Genomic DNA, 24,374 nt, shown 5'->3' on the forward strand with positions numbered 1-24,374 from the left:
TAGAGCAAGGCCTTGGAAATAATGAAGGAAGAAGAGATGTGAATCGGAACCAGAATCAGTTCCGATTCAAATCGTGCATTTTTTTTCATCCGGCCCGATCGTTTGTTTTTTTTATCGGCTGCGCCTGATCCGATAAACAAAAAACCCACCCTACCCTTTAAAACAGCTCCCTTAGCCTCCACCATCCTCCCGACCCCCCCAAAAACATTTGAAAATTACCCGGCGGTCCAGCGGGGGTCCCAGAAGCGTTCTCTCGCGCTCGGGCTGTCGGCCGATAAACAAAAAACCCACCCCGACCCTTTAAAACCGCTCCCTTAGCCTCCACCACCCTCCCGACCCCCCCAAAAACATTTTAAAATTACCTGGTGGTCCAGTGGGCCCCGGGAGCGATCTCCCGCTCTCAGGCCGTCGGCTGCCACTAATAAAAATGGCACCGATGGCCCTTTGCCCTTACCATGTGACAGGGTAACCGTGCCATTGGCCTGCCCCTGTCACATGGTAGGAGCACTGGACGGCCAGTGACGAGCATTGTCTTGGGCCTCTTCGCTGTGGGAGAGAGAGGATCCGATTCTTCATGACTTTGAAGGATTTCTCGAACTGTTCAAGTCAGTTTTCGATGATCCTGCCGGTATACCATTGCAGGATCTTCTTTGGTTCACCTGAAGCAAGGGAACAAACCTCTAGCTGACTTCGCTATTGAATTCAAGACACTGGCGTCTGAATTATCCTGGGACCCGAGATGCCTGAAGACCCTCTTTTTTGAAGGACTGAACTCCTGTCTGAAAGACGACCTCGCCACTCGTGAGATGCCCGAGACCTTGGCTGAACTAGTGAAATTGGCAACAAGGATTGATCGCCGACTTCGCGACAAGGTTCAAGAGACCAAGACTCCCAGGAGACCCTTTCTGAGTGAAGTTCGAGTCACGTCCACATCCAGGCCTGTTCCTTTGGTCCCAGCAGCCAGCGAAGAACCACCTATGCAATTAGGCCGCAGCCATCTGACATCAAAAGAGAGAAGAACGCGGAAGAAATTCGGGCTGTGTATGTACTGTGGACAAGCTGGTCATGCTGTCCAAACTTGCCCTATATGTCTGGGAAACTGGCACAACTATGTCCTGCGGGAGGACTCTTCTTGGGTCTTACCACTCCTTCTCCTCCATTCTCTCTTCCTGTATCCTTGGTCTGCGGACCCTTAGCGTACCAGACTCTTGCCCTAGTGGACTCCAGGGCAGGAAGCAATTTCATTCTACAATGATTAGTGGAGCACCTATGGATCCCCACTTCCACTATGAAGCCTCCACTACTTATTTCGTCCATCCATGGAGAACCCTTACCAGGTGAAGTAACACTAGACACCGAACTAGTGTGTCTACGGACCATGCCCTCCATTCGGAGACCATCTCCTTCTTTGTTTTAGAGAAGGCCATGCACCCTATAGTACTGGGATAACCTTGGCTGCAGCAACATATGCCTCAATTCAATTGGGCTACACTGGAACTGTCAAGATGGGATCCAGACTGCCATAGTAAATGCCTGATGGAGGTAGCTCCACTACCCTGTATGCCTACCACCTCAGTAATGCCGGGGTTGCCGCCTCAATATGCATCTTTCCAAGATGTCTTTTCAAAAGAAGCTGCAAATGTACTTCCACCTCACAGACCTTATGACTGCACTATTAATCTGAAGCCTAATACGGAGCCACCCAAAGGTAGGGTGTACCCCCTGTCCGTGGCAGAAAATAAAGCCATGTCCAAATATATTCAGGAAAACCTCCAAAAAGGCTTCATAAGATCATCCAAGTTCCCTGCTCGCGCAGGCTTTTTCTTTGTGGGCAAAAAGGATGGAACATTATGACCATAGCTTACAGGGGCCTCAACGAAATAACAATAAAGGATCGTTATCCCCTGCCTCTGATTTCACAGCTATTTGACAGACTACAAGGAACTCAAATCTTTTCCAAACTGGATCTGAAAGGAGTCTACAATTTACTTTGCATTTGAGCTGGTGATGAGTGGAAGACGGCCTTCAACACTCGGGATGGTCACTTTGAATATCTAGTGATGCCCTTCGGCCTGTGCAACGCCCCGGCTGTCTTTCAAAATTTAATGAATGACATTTTCCGGGATCTCCTCTATAAGTGCGTTGTTATTTACTTGGACGACATCTTGATATTCTCTCAAGACATGACCACTCATCAGGAGGATGTTAAGAGAGTACTACAGAGGCTCCGTGAGAATCATCTCTACGCCAAGCTATCCAAATGTGAATTTCACAAAGAGTCAGTGCCTTTCTTAGGCTACATCATTTCCAATCAAGGCTTTCAAATGGATCCACAGAAGCTGGAGAGTATCAAGAAATGGGCGCAACCCACCGGGATAAAAGCTCTCAGACACTTCTTAGGTTTCACCAACTATTACAGGACCTTCATCAAGAATTACTCTTCACTCACAGTGCCGCTTACAGCTATGACGAAGAAAGGTGCCAATGTTGCTGCATTCCAGAAACTAAAAGATGCCTTGTCAAGCAAGCCGTGTCTTCGACACCCAGACCCCTTCCAAGCTTTTCATCGTGGAGGTCGATGCCTCAGACGTTGGCATAGGGGTTGTATTAAGCCAGGCTGGTGATTCAGAGGTTCCACATCCATGCTCATTCTTCTCCCATCGCTTCTGTCCTGCAGAGAAAAATTACAGAATAGGAGATAAGGAGCTTCTGGCTATAAAGATGGCATTCGAAAAATGGCGCCCTTGGCTCGAAGGAGTGCAACATCAAGTAATGGTCTTCACAGACCATGAGAATCTGGAGTACCTCTGCCAGCACCTGAATCATAGACAAGCGAGACGGTCTCTGTTTTTCAATAGATTCAACTTTGTGCTCAAATACTGCCCTGGAGATAAGAATATCAGAGTTGATACTCTATCTCGCTCATTCCTCTCCGAGGACATCCCAGAAGAACCGCAACACATTATTGACCCAGAGAAGGTCATATTGGCAGCTACCCACTCAGTACCTGCAGGAAAGACAATTGTACCCAAGAACCTCAGAAAAAAGTTATTGGCTTGGACTCACGACTAAACTTTCAGGACATCCTGGTCAATGTAGAACCCTGTCTAAACTTCAAACTTTTTATTGGTGGCCCACCATGAAGGAAGACATATTCGCCTATGTCACTTTCTGTGCAAACTGCGCTAAACAGAAGACACCGCCGGGATGTCCCTGGGGTCTACGCCAACCCTTGCCAGTGCCAGAAGAACCATGGACACATATTGCCACAGACTTCGTGGTAGACTTACCATCTTCAAGAGGAAACAACAACATTTGGGTAACCGTAGATCGGTTCTCGAAGATGGCTCATTTTGTGGCTCTCCCAGGCTTACCCACCGCCATGGAGCTCGCCAAGCTATTCATTACGCACATCTTCTGCCTGCATGGCTTACCTAAGCACATAGGGGTAGATTTTAAGAGGCGCGCGAACAGCCTACTTTTGCTTGCGCATCAGACTCAAGCAAAAGTACGCTGGATTTTAGTAGATACGCGCGGAGCCGCGCGTATCCACTAAAATCCTGGATCGGCGCGCGCAAGGCTATCGATTTTGTATAGCCTGCGCGCGCCGAGCCGCGCTGCCTCCCCCCGTTCCCTCCAAGGCCGCTCCGAAATCGGAGCGGCCTCGGAGGGAACTTTCCTTTGCCCTCCCCTCACCTTCCCCTCCCTTCCCCTACCTAACCCACCCACCCGGCCCTGTCTACACCCCCCCCTTACCTTTGTCGGGGGATTTACGCCTCCCGGAGGGAGACGTAAATCCCCGCGCGCCAGCGGGCCTGCTGCGCGCCGGGCCGCGACCTGGGGGCGGGTACGGAGGGCGTGGCCACGCCCCCGGGCCGTAGCCACGCCCCGTACCCGCCCCCAAAACGCGGCCGACACGCCCCCGAAACGCCGCGTCGACCGGGCCCGCCCCCCGACACGCCCCCGACACGCCCCCCTCCGAAAACCCCGGGACGTACGCGAGTCCCGGGGTCTGCGCGCGCCGGTAGGCCTATGTAAAATAGGCTTACCGGCGCGCAGGGCCCTGCTCGCCTAAATCCGCCCGGTTTTGGGCGGATTTAGGCGAGCAGGGCGCTGAAAATCCGCCCCATAGTCTCCAATCGAGGAGCCCAATTCACAGCTAACTTCTGGAAGGCAGTATGTAAGAAGTTCGATATTGCCCTCAACTTCACCTCGGCATACCATCCTCAATCCAACGGGCAAACAGAAAGGATGAACAGGACACTCAAGCAGTTCATTTGTGCCTACGTGAACATTCGCCAGAATGATGGAGAGTATCAAGAAATGGGCACTCCCACTATCATCCTCGGCAATCTAAATCTCCATGTAGACAAGACCCCCCTCTCTCCCACATGCAACTCCCTAGTCACCTCACTACTAGCCCTAGGCTTCAAACAAATTATATCTAACCCCACCCACAAGGCAGGCCACACCCTAGACCTCATCTTTACCAACGCCAGGATTCAATCTGAACCCCCCTCCTCTCAACCTATTTCCTGGTCTGACCATTTTCGCATCGAAACCACATGCTCCATCAAACTCCCTCCTTCCATCACACCTTCCAAGGAAACTATTCACTTCCGAAAATCCTGCTCAACAGAAGAGCTCATTGCTGCCCTCACCGATGAGCTATCCAAGCTAGATCTCACTGACGCAGAATCCGCGCTCTCCTCATGGCATCAGATAACTAGCAGCATAGCCAACACCCTCTGCCCTGAACAAACACGAGAAATCAACCCCGCCAATACCAAAAAGAAACCCTGGTACTCCCCCAAGCTCCAAGCCATGAAGCGCCATCTCAGAAAACTCGAAAAAAAATGGTGAAAAGAGCATTCCGCATCCCTCCAATCCACCTTCAGATCCTATCTCCACTCCTATAAGGAGGCCATCGACAAAGCCAAGATGGATTTCTATGCCCAGAAGATCCACCACCTCCAATTCAACACACGGGCCCTCTTCAATTTTGCTGATTCCCTCACCAAAACCAATTCCACCCTCCCCCCCCCCCCGACACAAATCACCCCACTAAATGCGAAGAACTCGCACAAAAATTTTCACAAAAAAATTGACACTATCATGTCACGCTTCCCCCCCCCTCACACAAGTAATACCCTTCCCATTACTACGCTGAACAACCCCTTAGCTCCCTCACACAGCCCCGCTACCACACAATTAAGCAACACATCCGCCACCCTCAGTTCATTTGATACCATGACATACACCAAGATAGAAACCATTCTTAAAAAAATCAACCCCGCAACCCACCCCACCGATACCATCCCCACCAAAACCCTTCTCTCAAACCCCAACATCATCTCCAAACCTATCACCAACATTATTAACTGCTCAATCTCTTCTGGCACATTACCCAGCCTACTCAAGCAAGCCATAATTAAACCCATCCTTAAAAAACCTACACTTGACCCAACGGACCCAGCCAACTATCAACCAATCTCCAATCTTCCCTTTATCTCAAAAATACTAGAAAAAGTCATCAACAGGCAATTAACAACCTATCATGATGACCACCACATCTTATTCCCATCGCAATTTGGCTTTCGCCGTCACCACAGCACTGAAACCCTACTCACCTCCCTCTCTGACCACATCCTAAAGGCCCTTGACAAAGGACAATCATATATCCTTGCCCTTCTGGATATCGCCGCAGCATTCGGCACGGTCCATCACACCCTACTAATCGAGTGACTAAGAGAAATAGGTATAACTGACACCGCCCTCTCCTGGTTCAAATCATACCTTTCCAACAGGCAATACAGAGTAAAAAGTGGGCCCTGCCAATCGAAACCTGTCAATCTGCTACAATCTGCTCCGCCCTCTCCTCCACCATTTTCAATATATACCTTTTACCCCTCTGCCAACTGCTATCAGGACTCGGCCTCCCACACTTCATATATGCTGACGATGTTCAGATCCTCATTCCTGTAACAGATACCATACCCATGGCCCTAAAAACTTGGGAAGCCGCACTTGCAGCCATCAGCTCCCTGCTCGCCAACAATTATTTAGCCCTCAATACCTCCAAAACGGAGCTCCTTCTCATCTCACCTCCCCACAACAACCACTATTCCACCCTCAACCCACCTCTTCCTACCTCCACATTCACTCAACAAGTGCGAAGCCTTGGCGTCGTCCTTGATAACCACCATAACTTGAAGAAATTCATTAACTCAACATTGAAAGAGGGTTTCTTCAAGCTCCACACACTCAAAAAACTGAAACCCCTGCTCCACATCAATGATTTCCGCACAGTCCTGCAAGCTACCATTCTTGCCAAGCTTGACTATTGTAATGCCATACTCCTTGGCCTCCCAAAGAACGCCCTCCGGCCCTTACAGATGCTCCAAAACTCAGCAGCGCGTATACTCACCAATGCCCACCGAGGAGATCACATCACCCCCATCCTCAAGCACCTAAACTGGCTGCCAATCAACTCCAGGATCATTTACAAAACACTTACCCTTATCCACAAAACCACCTACAACCATGACATGCCCTGGTTCAAAGATCACCTACGAATCCGCACCCATAACAGACCCACCAGGGCTCAACACCTTGCCACAATGCACACTCCCTCTCCAAAGCTGTCCAAACTTAAATCCACCAGGGTACGTGCCCTCTCCCTAGCCGGACCCGCCCTCTGGAACAGAATGCCTCCAGACCTCCGCTTAGAATCCTGTCAAAAAAGATTCAAACAGAACCTCAAGACCTGGCTCTTTAAACAGGCATTCACCTAATCCCCCCTCATAATCTCTTTATTACCACCTTTCCGCTCCTTTGAAATATCATCAAATTATCCAGTATGTTTAGCTAGTTCCCCGCAGCCAACTCCCATCCACCCTGCTCTTCTTACCCAAATCTATATTCCCAGCTACCATTCATTTTCAACTATTATTAACTGTTCCAGCTGTATTTCTTTGCACTTTGCCCCTTTCTCCCTGTTAAAGCACGATTTCCTGTGTCATTTGTTACAATCATTCATTGTTAACTATTATTAACTTACACGTTACAATTTGTTCACTGTAAAGCTCATCGTGTTACTTATTCCAATTATTCATGATTACCTTTTATTAACTTACACTTTGTAACTTGTTCGCTATAAAGCCTGTTGTGTTACTTGTTCAAACTATTCATTGTTACCTTTATTAACTTACACGTTGTAACTTGTTCTCTGTAAAGCTTGTTGCTATTTTTAGTTATCTGTGAACCGAGATGATGTTCCCAACGTATCCCGGTATATAAAAACACTTAAATAAATAAATAAATAAAATAAATAAATGAATGGAGTGAAATGCTGCCCTGGGCAGAATTTGCCATTTTTCTCATCCAGCAACATTCACTGGATCAACACCATTCGAAGTGGTCTACGGACAACTACCACTGCCACTTCCATTATCAGTTTCGTCCCCGGCAACTCAATCTACTGCCAAAGATATCCAACAACTTTGGATTCCGATAAAAGAGATGCTTGTTAAAGCAGGACTTCGAGCAAAGAAATGATACAATGCTCATCACTGCAATGCTCCAGACTTCAAGCCTGGTGATAAAATCTGGCTTTCTACAAAGCACTTAAGACTTAAGCTTCCTTCAGCTCATTTCGCTCCTCGTTTCGTTGGACCATTTCCCATTCTCTGATGACTGGGCAATCTCACCTACAGTCTTAAGCTACCATCTACTTTAAAGATCCACAATGCATTCCATGTCTCACTATTGAAGCCATTGATCCTTAGTGAGTTCTCCAGCAAGATACCTGAAGCAACACCTACAGATGCAGAAGAAGATATCGAATACAAAGTAGACGCCGTTCTCGATGTGAGAAGACGAGGCAGAGTATGGGAATACCTGCTGTCATGGGAAGGATATGACCCTGAAGAAAACTCTTGGACAACAATGTCTAATAATCTGGATAAAGAGATGCTACAGGACTTCCATCATTTGCATCCTCAAAAACCAAGACCTGGTAGGAGACAGCGTGGACGCCCTTTGAGGGAAGGTACTGTTGCGTCCGTCAGTGCTAGACAGCTTCTCCCCGTTTGCCTCACTTTATTCACGGCTCCTCCCGCTTACCTGGGAAAGATGGCTACCACTGTGTCTACAAGCCCACCTCTCTGGCATCCCCAGAACGGCTATGGTGCAGCCTCCCGCCATTGCTCCTCCCAGGTACTTACTAGGGTGCAAGCGCGCGCGCAACCCATGTCTTGTACCACCCTTGGCGCAAACCTCGAGGGCGTTCTCTCATGCTGACGTCACGCCATCCAGATATATTACCTTCACTAAGTTGCTAGCTCGTCGAGTTAGCAAGGACTCAAATCCATTCTTGTCTATGCTACTCTGCCGCTTCCGTGCTGCCGCAGAAAGCTCTGTCTCTGTCCTTCGGGATAACTGCTAAACTGGGTACCCGCTCCTCAGGGGCCCTCTGCTTTCTTTCAGGTGCCTTACAGGGAACAGATACTCGTTTCTCGAGGGCCTGCTTTCCCTGCCTCGGTGCCTGTACTATCTACAACATACCTGGTGGAATCGCACAGCTACAGCAGACACCTAGTGAGTACTCTAACTCTCAGTATATATCTTCCATAGTATCTCCTCACTGGGAGACCTGCTGCAGAACCTCCTGATGTCATATAGGAGAGAAGGGCTCCCTCTGCCGAGGTCCCTGAAACTGCACTACGGACTGCCTCACTACTGCCACCTGGTGGCTCTCTTCAAGCTGTCTAAATAAAGAACAAATTGTGTGTTTGTGTAGTACGAGTCTAGCCCAGTGCTGTCGCTCCTCATGGGGCTCCTCCCTGTGGGCGTGGTCATCTCCACAGCACCCAAGGATCCACCAAAACACTCGTAACCATAACAGCTGTGTTTGGTTTGGCACAAGAACTAGCGGAGGTGGAGCCCACCGCTCTGCGTCTGGGGGGTGAGTTGCTCTATCTCCCTCCAAAGCCAGCAGTGGTGACTTTGGAAGCCCTTTGGGACCTAGTAGCTGGATTTGGCTGTACCTTAAGGGATCAACAGGCAAAAGTGGGGAAATTATCTTCTAAAATAGAAACTTTAGAATTTAAGGTAGAAGGACAAAGTAACACCATTAAAGCTCAATTAGAGTCAATGGAGTCCTCGTTTACTAAAATTCAAATGTGCAGTGTGAAAATGGTGAAAGATGTTACTAATACCTCTCGCAGGTTAGAAAACCTGGAGAATTATACAAGACATTTGAATTTACGTTTCCTAAATTTTCCAAAAGTGGTGGGGGAGGACTCCTATATTTCCTTGAAAAGATACTTTCAAGAGATCTTAAAATTTGAAGATGGTCAAATTCCCTGTATAAATAAGTTTATTTTTTGTAACCATCCAGAAGAGTTAGAAAACCTAACTCAATTCTTGGAAGATTCTAAGGATGAAATAATTGAACATGTTACTCTTTTAGTCTCATTTATTTCTGAAAAGGAATAATGAGGTAATGAGAAGGTATTTTACAAATATTACTGCTAGTTTCTATGGGCAAGAAGTTCATATATATCCATATATATCCGGACTTTGCCAGAACTACCCAGGAAGGAGATGGGATTTCCTCACATTGAAATCACAGATTGTTGCTTTGGGTTTTTCTTTTGTTCTAAGATATCCCTGTAAGTGTATTGTTCGTTCCCAAAATAAATGCTTTGGTTATTTTCCTCCTGGAACAACTTAAATCCCTTATTAATGCTAGGAGTTTCTGTATTTTGTCTCCTGGCAACTCCTAGGTCAGAAGATTCATAAGTAAAGGGTTGCCTGTGCCACGTTAAGCCAATTTCTTGTAAGATTACCTTTCATCTCCCTAAATATATGTGCCCCTCTGTCTCATTAAGTTTACTTGAATAGGAAAAGCACATCTATGATGTATTTTCAGAGAATGTTAATTTCTTTTTCTGTTTTCATTGATATGCTATTTTCATTTACTTATAGTAAGGATTATCTTACTTGTATAAGCTGAAAATTAAAAAAAATAAAATTTAAGAAAAACAGATTATATCCAAATGGGCTGACAAGAGTCTACCATGTTCCTGACCCTGGAACTGGGCAAAATCTTCCACCTGCACCTTCAAGGAGTTAAGGGCCAAGAATTCCAAATTGAGCGGAATCTTCATGGTCAAGGAAGCACACTTCGTTCTTTACACCAAGCCTCAGACTCCAAACTCCAATGTAAGCTAAGAAATGGAAAACATCCACGCTTGAAGCAATGTAAAACACAGCAGTGGAAAATCTACGCTTCAACAATTGAGCCCTTTCAAGGGCCATACCATAAGATAAAATCAAGCTGGATCTTTCTGAAGAACAGATCCCTGTTGTAGCAGGTCCCTGTGGATCGTAAACTGGAAGGAGAGTTCACCAGGAAATTCCACAATTGTTAACCTGGAGCCACCAGAAGCACCAATACCGAGAGTCTTTTGATCCTTTAAATCACTCTGCCCAACATGGGTCATGGGGAAAAGGAATACAGAAGCTTTCCTTCTGGCCATTCCCGCATTTGTACTATGCGATATTTATTTATTTATTTATTTATTTATTTATTTATTTATTTATTTATGGTTTTTTTATATACCGGAGCTCCTGTATACAATACATATCGCTCCGGTTCACAGAGAACAGTAATAATTACTGCCGGGTGGCAGTTTACATGGAACAGTTTACATGGAACAGTTTACAAGGAACAGTTAACATGGCCATTTACATGGAACAAATCAGAATACTCGATCTAAGTAATAAGAAAACAAAACTAATTAGTCTCAACTTTAAACATATAAATAAGGCAATTTATAATCTTGGATAAATAAGGCAGTACATTAGAACCAAAGGGCAGGGGTTGTTATATCTTCTAGTTCTTAGCTCTCTGGAAATGCTTGCAGGAAGAGCCAAGTCTTTAGTTTCGCCTTAAAAGTAGTGTGGCACGGCTCAAGGCGGAGGTCTGGTGGTAGGGAATTCCAGAGGGACGGGCCCGCAGTTGATAGAGCGCGTTTTCTTAGGGAGGATTTTGCGGGCTGGGTAATCATTCTATTTTGATATGCTCTTCTAGTCGGCTTATCTGAAGTATGTAGTTGCAGTTTGAAGGTTAAGTTGAGTGGGGATAAGCTGTGAAGGGCCTTATGCATCATCATGCTGCTTTTGAACTGTATCCTGTATTTAATGGGGAGCCAGTGGAGGTGCTGGAGGATCGGGGTGATGTGGTCTTTTTTTTTGGCGTTGGTGAGAATTCTTGCTGTGGAGTTTAGTACCATCTGGAGAAGTCTAAAAAAAGTAGACTCCAGAGAGCCATTATGAGCTGGCACACCTTGTCTGACATTTCCCAGTCTCTCGATCCAGACTCTGCCTCCTGAGTAAATCAGCTCTTATATTGCCCATTCCTGACATCTGGAAGGTGGAGATCTCCTGACGATATACCTCCACCCAGTCCCTGAGCTGGGTTATGTCCTGCGACATTTGCTTACCTTTAGTGCTTCCTTGGCAATTGACATAAACCACTGTTGTCGTAAGGTCTGACCTTACTCAGCCCACTTGATCCTGCAAGCGGTTGTCAAACCACAAGCATGCCAGCTGAATGGCACACACTTCCAGTCAAGTGATGCCCCAGAGTCCTCTGCACTGCAGAGCCCCTGTGCTATCAACTCCTGACAGTGAGCCCCTTAACCCCGGAGGCTTACATCCATTGTGTGTATCAGCCAGTCCGGGGTCTGTAGGGAATGCCCTTCCTTAGATCATCCGCTTTTAACCACTACTGCAATTGGATGCTGTCCTACAATGGTAACTGAAGCTGCATCGAGTAGTTCTGAGACTTTGTGCAAACAGTATGCGCTGAAGAGGACATATATGCATCCTTGCCCATGGAACCACCTCCAGGGTGGCTTCCATCAAAACTAGCAGCTATGGTAAGACCACACTGTCACGAGGAATACCTCTGTCAATTGCCACACTTGCGTGGGGTCTCTCTTCAGTCTCCTAGGATAAGCAGGATAGTAGTCCTCACATATGGGTAAATCCCTAGCTATAGACTGGACCCAAAAATCAATAAGACTAACAGACACCAAACTAGGTGCCAATGGACACATCAGAGGAGGTGCTAGTGGTCACAGCGGGGACAGTCTGAACCCAAAAATGGGCCTTAGGCAGGAAGAGTTGGGTTCACAGCTGGAAGAGATTCCTAAGGACAGACTGGTCAAACCTGCTATCCTGGCGGCTGTCCCTGTCCTGACAATAATGAGCTGCAAAGGTGTGGAGAGAACTCCATGTTGCAGCCTTGCAGATCTCTCCCACTGGAACTACACCGCAGGTGAGTCACTGAGGTCTCCATGGCTCTAACCGAATGAGCCATTGCGTGGCCCCCCCAGCTGCAGTACTGCCTGGTCTAAGCAAAAGGAGATGCAGTCCGCTAGACAGGTGGAAAGAGTCTGCTTAGTCACAGCCACCCACAGCCTGTTGGAGACAAAAGAGACAAAGAGCTGGGAAGATTGCCTATGGCTTGCTGTCTGGTCCAGGTAGAAGGCCAACGCCCCTTTTACAATCGAGTGTGTGCAACGCTCTTTCCCCTAGGTTGGAATGAGGCCTAGGGAAGAAAGTAGGCAGGACGATGGATTAGTTAAGATGGAAATCTGTCCCTGCCTTCAGTAGGAATCTAGGGTGGGTACACAGAACCACTCTGTCCTGGAAAAATCTCATGTAGGGCAGATAAGTCACCAAGATGTGCAACTCACTGAACCTGTGCACCGATGTGATTGCCACCAAGAATATGACCTTCCAGGTCGAATACTTGAGCGTCGAGGAGCACAGCAGCTCAAACAGTGGTTTCATCAGCCAAGCCAACACTATATTAAGGTCCCAGGACACCGCTGGGGTTCGTATGGGAGGCTGCAGCTGAAGTAACCCACGCATGAACTGCCCCACTGAGATGGGCAAGCCATCCACCCCCTGGTGATAAGCCCCTATGGCACTGAGATGCACCTGAACAGGGTTGGTTTTAAGCCCAGCATCCGAGATGTGCAGCATATAAACCAAGAGGTCCTGGATCGGGCAGGAGAAAGAGGTCAAGATTCTTCTGCTCGCACCAGACAGTAAACCTCCTCCATTTCAATGCTTATTATTTCCTCGAGGAAGGCTTTCTTGAAGCCACGAGACACCTCCTCTGAGAGGTCAAGAGGCTGCAAGATTAACTGCTCAACATCCAGGCCATGAGGGAGAGAGCCTGGAGGTTGGGATGGTGCAGCCTGCCCCGATCCTGCATGAGAAGGTCCGGGGCAGTCCCAAGACGGATTGGGTCCCGCTGGGAGAGCTCCCACAAGAGCGAAAAACAAACCTGACTCGGCCAGTGGGGGGCTATGAAGATCATGGTCCCCTGGTCCTGACGAAGCTTCAAGAGAGTCTTCACTACCAAAGGGAGTGGAGGATACACATATAGGAGTCCCATTCCCCACTGGAAGATAAAGGCATCCGTAGTTGGCTGTCTGTCTGTCCTTGACAGGGAGCAGTACTGAGAAATCTTCCTGTTGCAGGGGGTGGCAAATAGATCCACGTACAGGGTTCCCTAGAGACGGAAGATTTGATATGCCACCTCCTGCTTCAGGGACCACTTGTGGAGTAGGAAGGTATGACTCAGCGTATCTGCCAGGGTGTTCTGTGCTCCGGCCAAGTACACCACCCGGAGCAACATCCCCTGAGCCAGAGCCCAGGACCAGATCTGCAATGCCTCCTGAGAGAGGAGGAAGGATCTGGTACCCCCTTGCTTGTTGATATACCATATGGCAACCTGATTGTCTGTCCAAATGAAAACCACATGCTTGGCTAGGCAATCCCGGAAGGCCCACAGTGCATACCGGATCGCTCGCAGCTTCAAGTTTATCTGACACCAGGCTTCTTGGGCGGTCCAGAGACTCTGGGTGTGAAGGCCGTTGACGTGGGCTTCCCAACCTAGGTGAGACGCAACCATGGTAAGAATAATCTGGGTTGGAAGAGCCTGAAATGGCATATCCTGCTCCAGATTGGATGGGGATTTCCACCAAGCCAGTGAATCCCTGTGAGCGGGTGAAACCTGGATATGGACCTGGATATCTTGGGTGACCTGCTGTCACCGAGAGTGCAGGGACTACTGGGCCCGGCGCATATGCAGATGGGTGAACAGGGTGACATGGACGGTTGCAGCAATATGCCCCAGAAGCAACAACATGCGTCATTCTGGCACTAGTTGGCTCTCCTAGATCTCCCCTGCCAGGGTCTGCAATGCACAGACCCTGTTGTGGGGCAAAAAGGCCTTCACCTGCGTCGCATCCAACACAGCTCCTATGAAATCCAACCGTGACAACAGACGTAAATAGCATTTCGGGTAATTGATTAAAACCTCAGGTGCTCCAATACCTGAATGGTCCAGCGTAGCAACCGCAATGCTTCAGCTTGAGTGTTGCTCTTGACCAACCAGTCTTTCAGGTATGGAAAGACCTGGATCCCCAGCTGGGATAAGATAGATGTTGAATAGGGCGGCAGAGAGAGCTGAAACTTGCGGGACCCTGGTGGTAATGGGGTACAATGAAGAAGAAGATGCGTTAATTCTAAGTTGTTGTGATCTGTTGGTTAAGTAAGACTTGAATCGTGCAATCATTGTTCCTTAGACATCAATATCAGTAACACGATTGAGAAGGATACTGTGGATCAAGGTATCAAAGGCTGCTGTGATGTCTAACAATATTAGCATGTATGAGGTCCCAGAATCAATGCTTCTGAGAATAGAATTGGTACTAGAAAGAAATAATGTTTAATTTCTGTGAAATTTTCTAAATCTGAACTGATATTGCTGTAATATGGAGTTGTTAGCAAAAAATTCAATCGGTTGTTTTAGGATAGCAGCTTCTATTATTTTGGTTAAGAATAGCAATGAGGAAACGGGACTGAAATTTGTGTAGTCAGTGGGGTATGAAAGGGTTTTTTTTGTTTGTTTGTTTGTTTTTATTTATTTATTTTTAACAGGGAACTAATGGAGGCTTATTTCAGTGATGGTGACAGCCAGAATTTAATGACAGATTGATCATTTTTGTGACTGGTTCAATGATTTCATGGCATACTAGTTTGAGCAGAGCGGTGAAATACTGGTTTAAAGGAGGACCAAAGAAAATTAGGTCTTACCTCTGTTAATTTTTGTTCCTGTAGTACCAAGGATCAGTCCAGACTCCTGGGTTATGCCTCCGCACCAGCAGATGGAGACAGAGCAAAACTTGTCCGGCTCTGTCATATATACCAGGGTGCCTCCCACAGCCTGTCAGTATTACGTAATGTCAAAGCGGAATAACCCCCCAGCTGAAAACTAACTACATACATGAAGTTCGACCGGGGAACCCTCGGATCACTAAACCCAGCAAGAATCTTGATCCGAAAACCAAATAGCACAGCAATAGGAAAAAAAAAAGCGGACTCTCCGACTTAGTGCAGAAGCGGGCGGGACTCTGGACTGATCCTTGGTACTACAGGAACGAAAATTAACAGAGGTAAGACCTAATTTTCTTTTCCCTGTACGTACCGGATCAGTCCAGATTCCTGGGATGTACCAGAGCTCAGAACTACTTGGGATGGGACCCGGAGAGGCCCGCTCTCAACACGCCTGCTCCGAAATTGCCCTCCCTGGAGTCCTGGACATCCAGCCGATAATGGCGTGCAAATGTATGCAACGATTTCCATGTCGCTGCTCTGCAAACGTCTTGAGAAGAAATCTGGTGACACTCCACCCAGGAAGCCATCTGAGAGCGTGTCGAGTGTGCCCTCAGCCCTAAAGGCAAAGGCCTACCAGCTAAAAGGTATGCAGAATTAATAGCCTCCTTCAACCACCGCGCAATGGTGGTCTTAGAAGCCATATTACCCTTCCGAGGCCCATGCCAGAGGATGAAAAGAGGATCCGAAACCCGGAACCATTAGACACTTCCAGATAGCGCAGAAGGGTCTGACGCACATCCAGCTTCTTCAGATCCTTGGAGAGGGGATCCGACCTATCGAGTTGGACAAACGCTGGAAGTTCTATGGACTGATTCAAATGAAATGCCGAAACGACTTTCGGTAGAAAGGAGGGAATCGTCTGGAGACTAACTCTGGATTCAGAGATCCTCAAGAAAGGGTCCCTACAAGACAGTGCCTGAAGTGCCGAGACTCGCCTAGCCGAAGCAATAGCCATCAAAAATACCGTCTTTAACGTAAGATCATTCAGGGTCGCCCTCTTCAGTGGTTCAAATGACAGCGCACATAAGGCCTTAAGCACCACGTTTAAGTTCCAGGAGGGGCAAGGAACAAGCAACGGAGGACGTAGATGTTTTGCCCCCTTTAGAAAAAGGGCAACATCCGGATGTGAGGCCAGCATCCCCCCCCCCCCCCCCCCCCGTCTACCGAACCATGTAAACAACCGAGAGCAGCCACTTGTACCCGTAACGAGCTGCAGGACAGACCCTTGAAGGAAGGCTAGAACGTCGGATCCGGATGCCCGAGATAATGAAGTGGAGGTTTTACGAGACCGCAGTAGGGTGGCGACCACCGCATCCGAATAGCCTTTGTCTCTTAAACGGAGCTTCTCAAACACCATGCCGCTAGACAAAGCGATCTACCTGATCGAAACAAACAGGGCCCTGATGAAGTAGATTCGGTAACGCCGGAAGACACAGGGGTTCCTCTAATGCTAGATTTAGAAGGTCTGCAAACCACGGACGCCATGGCCACTCGAGAGCTACCAGGGTGACCTCCGTTGGATGACGCTCTATTCTGCGAAGAACCTTGCCGACCAGAGGCCAAGGGGGAAAAACATAAAGAAGGATCGACGTCGGCCAAGGAAGCACCAAGGCATCCACCCCTTCCGCCCCTGGTTCCCTGCGCCGGGCAAAGAAGCTTGGAGTCTTGGCATTCCGGAAGGTGGCCATCAGGTCCATGGCTGGCTGTCCCCATCTGTCGCAGATCAGTTGGAAGACCCTGTCCGACAGCTCCCACTCTCCGAGATTGAGCTGATGTTGACTCAGGAAGTCTGCTTGAACGTTGTCTACCCCTGCTATGTGGGACACCGCGATGTGTAGGAGGTGACGCTCCGCCCACTGCAACAGCAAACAAGCTTTTAGCGCCACCGGGAGACTCAGAGTCCCCCCCTGATGGATGATGTAGGCTACCGTTGTCGCATTGTCTGACAAGACCCTGACAGACTTTCCCTGTATCAGGGGCAGGAATGCCCGGAGTGCCGATCGTACCGCCCTTGTCTCCAAGCGATTGATCGACCAGCGAGACTCGAGCGTGGACCAGAGCCCCTGGAACGACTTCTGCTGGCACACCAGCCCCAACCGGAAAGGCTCGCATCCGTGGTGACCACTGTCCACTCCAGTGCTATGAGCGACACCCCCCAGAGGAGATTGTCCGAACACAATCACCATTGCAGACTGGCCCGTGCCAGGTCTGTCAGCGGTAACGGCCGCCGGATTGCTTGGAAACCAGACTCCAGCGGGATAACAACGCCGACTGTAAGGGTCGCATGTGAGCAAAGGCCCACGGCACCAATTCCAATGTCGAAGTGGCCCTGACCTGGTGTTGCAACTTGTGACAGCGGTTGACGGAAAGAAAACCTTGCCTTGTCGCATATCGAAAAGAGCCCCCAAGAACTCCAGAGACTGGGAGGGGACGAGGTGACTCTTGGATGTATTGTCCACCCAACCGAGGGCGCGCAATAACTGTCATACCCGCTGAACCGCCGAGCGGCAAAGCACCTCGGACTTTGCTCGAATCAGCCAGTCGTCGAGATAAGGATGAATGAGCAGGCCCTCCCGGCGCAACTGCGTAGCCACCACCACCATGATCTTGGTGAAGGTCCTGGGAGCCGTCGCGAGGCCGAACGGTAACGCTTGGAACTGGAAATGCTTCCCCAAGGCATAGAACCTGAGGTACTTCCGGTGGTCCTTCCTGATACCAATGTGCAGGTTCGCCTCCATAAGGTCTAGCAAAGCCAGAAACTCTCCCGGCCTTACTGAGGCAATCACGGACCTCAGGGTCTCCATACGAAATCGTGGTATTCAAAGACACCTGTTGACGTCCTTCAAGTCTAGGATGGGCCGGAAGGTGCCATCCTTCTTTGGAAGGACGAAGTATATGGAGTAGTGTCCTCTTCAGTGCTCCAAGGCTGGTATGGCACAATTGTCCTCAGGTCTACCAACCGGAGCAAAGTCTGTTGTCTCTTCTCCGCGTGTAGCCGTGTTCTATCATCGAGAGCATCCACTGGTCCGTCATGACTGTGGTCCATACCTCGTAAAAGGGAGACAGTCTGCCGCCTACCTTCGGAACGGAGGGATGGACCGGCTGGACATCATTGGGACGACTTACCTCCGGGAGCCGAATAGGAGGAAATGGGTCTACCAAATTGTCTTCCCAGAAAAGACTGGGACTGCTGTCTACTCCACCCCGCTTGAAAGGAGGATGAAGGCGCAGTGGAGCGAGAGGAACGAGGCTTACGGTTTCCCCGAAACCTAGATCTTGAGGAGAAGAACCCCTTGGTACGCGACCTGTCCTCCGGGAGTCGGTATCCCTTGTTCTCGCACAACAATTGGATCATGTCCTCCAATTCCTTACCGAACAGGAGCTTGCCCTTAAAAGGGAGGGACCCCAGCCGAGACTTGGAGGCTCCATCCGTTGACCAGTTTCGTAACCACAACAGCCGTCTGGCAGAGACCGCAGAGACCATGGAGCGAGCCGAAGTCCTTAGTAGGTCATACAGTGCATCCGCACTATACGCTACGACCGCCTCTAGACCCCCGCTTGTCTGACTTCTTCCTCTGACAGCCCTTCGTTGGCGAGCAGTTGTTGCACCCACTGAAGACAGTCCCGTAATGCAAAGTTACTACAAATTCCCGCTCGGGTCCCCAGAGCGGAGACCTCGAAATCTTGTTCAGCTGGATCTCCAACTTGCGATCCTGAAGATCCTTCAACGCCATGGCTCTATGCGGCAGAGCCCGCACGCCCATTTGGCTCTGGACCGCCCGTCCGAACCCTCTGACCGAGGATGAGGCTGGTCTGTGGGAGATGGCCCCTCAGGCCCCCCCGATTGGCGATTGGGCTGCGTGTCGTTTGTGGGCCTTGCAGGCCTTAAAGGCCCTATGCATGGCCAGGATGAAAGCAGAGGAAAAAGAATTGTCGGACCCTTCAGAGTCTGTGGATGTGTCCCCCCCTTGCCCTCCCCCCCCCCCCACTCCCATCGTTGAAACAGGCCGCGGGACTGAGCGCAGGGGGAGAGGGGAGGAGGAGAATCCCAGGGGCCCGCCACGATCGGAGCCCCGCTCAGAGCCGTCGTCAAAATGGCCGACTTTCCCGTGATTTTCGTGAGGGAGCCAGCGGTAAAATGGCGGATTTACCTGCGGTTTTCTGAACTTGCTTGGGGAGGGCAGCCGGCCGCTCCCTGATGGCGAGGGCGAAAGTCTGACGCCGTACCACGACCCCTCTAAGCACGACCGATGGCCCCTCCCCCCCCCCCCCCCCGGGACGCAGGCTGAACACAGCCCGTCCCGAGAGAGGCGAGCGGCACTCGAACCTCAGGCCGAGCATGCCGATCCACGTGGCATGCTCGGCACTAGTGAAAAAAAACGAAAAACAACTGCAAAATAAAAGGGGAGAAAGGGGAGGGAGACGCCGAAGCGGCAGCCGCAGCTGACACTAACCTGGAGAGTAGCTGAACACAAAAGACAAAAAGAAAAACCGCACCGCTTTACTTTTCATTTACCTGAAGCTGTCCCTCGTTGTGGTTCTGAAGCGGTCCGGCTGGGGTGAGTGAGCTGGGCTCCCCGGTATCACCCCGGCTGGGCTGTTCCACCAGAACCTAGGGTCATCGACCCTTAGCCCCAGCAAGTGCTCAACCAGGGGGGATGGTCCCCTCAGGACCTGACAACCCCCTGGGAGCAGAGGACTGTCTGGAAAAGCCACTTCTTCCTCTTCTTTCTTTTTTTTTTTTTTTTTTTTTTTTAATGAGGAATAAAACCACACACCATAAGAACATAAGAAAATGCCATACTGGGTCAGACCAAGGGTCCATCAAGCCCAGCATCCTGTTTCCAACAGTGGCCAATCCAGGCCACAAGAACCTGGCAAGTACCCAAAAACTAAGTCTATTTCATGTAACCATTGCTAATGGCAGTGGCTATTCTCTAAGTGAACTTAATAGCAGGTAATGGACTTCTCCTCCAAGAACTTATCCAGTCCTTTTTTAAACACAGCTATACTAACTGCACGAACCACATTCTCTGGCAACAAATTCCAGAGTTTAATTGTACGTTGAGTAAAAAAGAACTTTCTCCGATTAGTTTTAAATGTGCCCCATGCTAACTTCATGGAGTGCCCCCTAGTCTTTCTACTATCCGAAAGAGTATATAACCGATTCACATCTACCCGTTCTAGACCTCTCATGATTTTAAACACCTCTATCATATCCCCCCTCAGTCGTCTCTTCTCCAAGCTAAAAAGTCCTAACCTCTTTAGTCTTTCCTCATAGGGGAGTTGTTCCATTCCCTTTATCATTTTGGTAGCCCTTTGGTAGCCCCCACCAGACAAACACCCTGACTACACTCAGTGCCCCTTTTTCTATTTTTTTTTTTTCAATCAAATCCGAATGTGGGAGAAGCACCCGGCCATCTGCTGGAGACAGAGTAATACTGACAAGCTGTGGGAGGCACCCTGGTATATATGACAGAGCCTGACAAGTTTTGCTCTGTCTCCATCTGTTGGTGCAGAGGCATAACCCAGGAGTCTGGACTGATCCGGTACGTACAGGGAATGATGTATTTATTGATTATATGGAGTACTTCAGGCAGAGATATGCAGCCAAACTCTGACCAGCGTGCATTTATACATGGATGTCATGGGGGTATGGAGTATAAACAAAACAAAGTTGTACAAAAATTTGTAGTTTTGGTTGTGAAAAAATCTGTGAAGGACTCAGAAATTTGGGGTTGAATCTGCAGGTGGGTACATCACAGTCTTCAGGATTGGGTTGATACGTTGTCTAACTATATAAAATAGTTCACATTAATCCAGCTACAATAATAGAGGTTTTTTTGGCTGAGTTGGTAGCTGTTCTATATAGCAAAAGCATGTCAATAAACTTCGTAATTTTGACGAGTGAGGTTTCTGAACCATGAGAATTCAGCTCTGCATAGTTCTTGTTTTTTTAGAGTCAGGGTATGGGTATAGCATGGAACCTTATGTCTGTGCTTCCCATTTCTCAGTTTTAGAGGGGCTATTTATTTTGTCAGCCATGACCTGTTGGAGTTATGCCAGGTACTCACCATGTTCATAGTGTCATCTAGAAAAATCTGACATTAAAGGAAACAGTTACTGAAGTTTAAACTGATCATAGACAAAACATTTTTCAACTGTTGCATCTAAGGTATTAATAGTTCCTAAGATGGAAGCATTTCATTAGTAAGCTTTACTTAAATTTAGTGTAGTCAGGCTCATTGAGAAACATTAAGATTGGATTTCCTAAGATGGCCCAGAGAATTGTTACAAGTACATTTTTCTTCATGCTTTATGGTATTTTTCAATGGAAAAGCCTCATTATTAAAAAAAAATACCTACTCTATGTTTCCCCAGCTGCATCTGTTGTCCAAAGTAAGGAAAGGTGGTTCATTTCTGGACAGACTTGTAACTATTCCCTGGATTATATTCTCTATTGCTCTGAGAACCTGAGAACTAAAATAAGGAAGGGTATAATGGAATGTACTTTATAGCATACTTTCTTAATCTTCAGTAAGAAGCCAGACACAAGGATCTATCTATATATAATACATATAATATAGCCTTCAAACTCGTGGTATACCTCTGTCAGTTTGTGCTGCTCTGGTTCTGATCACAAGGGGGCATTCTTAACACGTACTTTGCAATAAAGCATATGCTCTGTGCAAAGCTGCAGGGTCAGAGGGAGGCAGAGGGATTGATGGCCAGGAAGGAAGGAAGAGGATGCCAGAATTTGGAGAAGTAGGAGGGTGGAACGGGGAGGGATGCTGGCATCAGGTTGGGGAAGTGGAGGGCCACAAATCCTCCACTGAATTTTCAATGGGATACAGTTAGTTTTAAGTTAAAAATTGTGTTGGTGTATTAAAATAAGGAATCTTAAGTGAACAAGGTTATTTCTCCCTCTCCTGTAAGTCTGCCAATGTCTTACAGGCAGAAATGGTCACCTTGGGGAAAATTATTCAACTGCCTAGATAGCTTGCAGGTTTGTAGGTACAAGTAAGGAGAAATTATTACTTACCTGATAATTTCCTTTCCTCTAGTAAAGGCAGGCCAATCCCAACGAGTGGTTATGCACCTCTACCAGCAGATGGAGATGGAGCAAAAGCTGATGTCACGGTTATATAGTCCTGCCCCAACATCAGCCTGCCAGTATTCTCTGGAAAAGCCAAACCTTGGACAAAACTGATTATACATAACATTATTATCAACAACCAACCATTCATGTTTCTCAACCAACAGAAACACTGAGCTCAGCCAAAAGAAGGAACATATCTTGCAAACTAAGGGCTAGAGAAGCCACTTACCAGTTTTGAATGAAGAGCGGGAATCATACTCTGCACAGCTCGCCCGAAAAAAGGATAACCACAAATTTAAACATCGGCAGCCGAGGCTGGTTCTGGGATTGACATGCCCTTACTAGAAGAAAGGAAATTATCAGGTAAGTAGTAATTTCTCCTTCCTCAGCGTTCCGGCAGGTCAATCCCAATGAGTGGGATATACCAAAGCTAATCTTGAAAAGGGCAGGAGGCTGCCAGTGGTCCAGTTAATACCGCCCAAGCAAATGCGGCTTCCTCCCTAGCCCCAATATCCAAGCGGAAATGCTTGGAGAAAGTATGCAAAGATGACCGTGCTGCTGTTGGGCAAATTTCAGCAGGCGACAATAAATGAAGTTCCACACACAATACTACCTGAGCCCTCATGGATTATGGTCTAATCTGTTTTGGTAAGGCAACCTCAGCAGCCATACAGGGTGCCATAATGACTTCCTTAACCCAGCGGGCAATCATTGCTCGTGTTGCTGGTGCTCCCTGCTTACCTCCACCATGGAGCACAAATAGGCTATCAGATTTCCAAACAGCCTTAGTCATCTCCAAGTACTGCAGTAAATGACGCTTGATGTCCAAGAACTGCAAAAGGCTGTATTCAGCTTCATCTCTATCCTTGTCCAAGGCAGGCAGAGAAATGGACTGATTCAAATGAAAGCCCAAAACCACTTTTGATAAAAAAAAGAGGGCACAGTCTGAAGTTGAAACACACCCGGAGTCATCCAGAGAAAAGGTTCATGGCAGGAAAGAGCCTGCAGCTCAGAGACCCAACGTGCCAAACAGATTGCTACCAGAAAAATTGTTTTCAAGGTAAGCAGCCACAAGGAAAGAGTACACAGCAGCTGAAAAGTCAGACCTGCCAAAAACTTGAGGAACAAGTTAAGGTCTCACAGAGGCACTGGAAGCTGCAACGGATGGCGAAGATACTAAACTCCATGCAAGAAATGGGATACGTCCAGATGGGAAGACAAAGGCCCTCCATTGACTCTCCCCCTATAACAATCCAGAGCTGCAACTTGAACCTTCAAGGTGTTAAGGGCCAAAACCTTAACAAACTGTCTTGAAAAATTTCCAAAATCAAAGGAATATCCACCTTGAGCAGTTGAGTACCTCACTCAGAACACCAGGCCTCAAAGACTCTCCACACTCTAACATAGGCTAGAATAGTGGTTCTCAATCTTTTTTCTATCAAGACACACCTGAGAGATGATGCTCACATGAATGACACACTGAACACATAACCATCATGAGACTAAATATAAACATATACTCTGCATCCACAGGAATCTCCCACTTCCTAACAATGGGTGCAGAGCAGAACTAAGACATTCCCTGTACAACTCACCATACAAAAAAGATATTCTGATTCTGGTGTCATCTCAATAACACCATCACAAACTCCCTCTACTACCAGGTACATTGTAAAATAATACAAACAAATTCCACTCTGTGCATGTCTATCAAACCTGCCATATCTCAGCAGCACTGTTAGGAAGCGCTAGGAGAGCGGTTCCACTTTCAGGGGTTTGTGTGTTCTTGGACCACGGCTCGACCCCAGAGGAACTCTGAAGAGGTGCGGCGGTAGGTGAGGCATGTCCAAGCATGGGCTGGACAGGAGCGAGGCTGGACCGGAGACAAGGATGACTGAAGAGACTGACCCTCCACCGGACCTGCATGCTTCGGGAGACCATCAACGCAATGGTGGTCTTAGGAACAGTCCTCCGACCGTTCCATGTCCTTTCGGACCTGCCGCTAGGT

General features: G+C 48.2%; 1 protein-coding gene across 4 annotated transcripts in view; it reads right to left on the bottom strand.

The window, feature by feature from the left end:
- SPO11 (SPO11 initiator of meiotic double stranded breaks) overlaps positions 1-24,374 on the bottom strand; it is a 358,551-nt gene that overhangs the window by 236,901 nt on the left and 97,276 nt on the right. For 3 of the 4 annotated variants that reach the window (XM_029614938.1, XM_029614929.1, XM_029614950.1), the window contains one exon: positions 21,634-21,747. The exons of the other annotated variant lie outside the window; for it this stretch is intronic. In XM_029614938.1, the coding sequence (XP_029470798.1) occupies positions 21,634-21,747 (114 nt within the window). The remainder of the gene's footprint in view (positions 1-21,633; positions 21,748-24,374) is intronic. 4 annotated transcript variants of the gene reach the window in all.

The sequence above is a fragment of the Rhinatrema bivittatum genome, chromosome 1, assembly GCF_901001135.1.
Source record: "Rhinatrema bivittatum chromosome 1, aRhiBiv1.1, whole genome shotgun sequence".
Lineage (NCBI taxonomy): Eukaryota > Metazoa > Chordata > Amphibia > Gymnophiona > Rhinatrematidae > Rhinatrema > Rhinatrema bivittatum.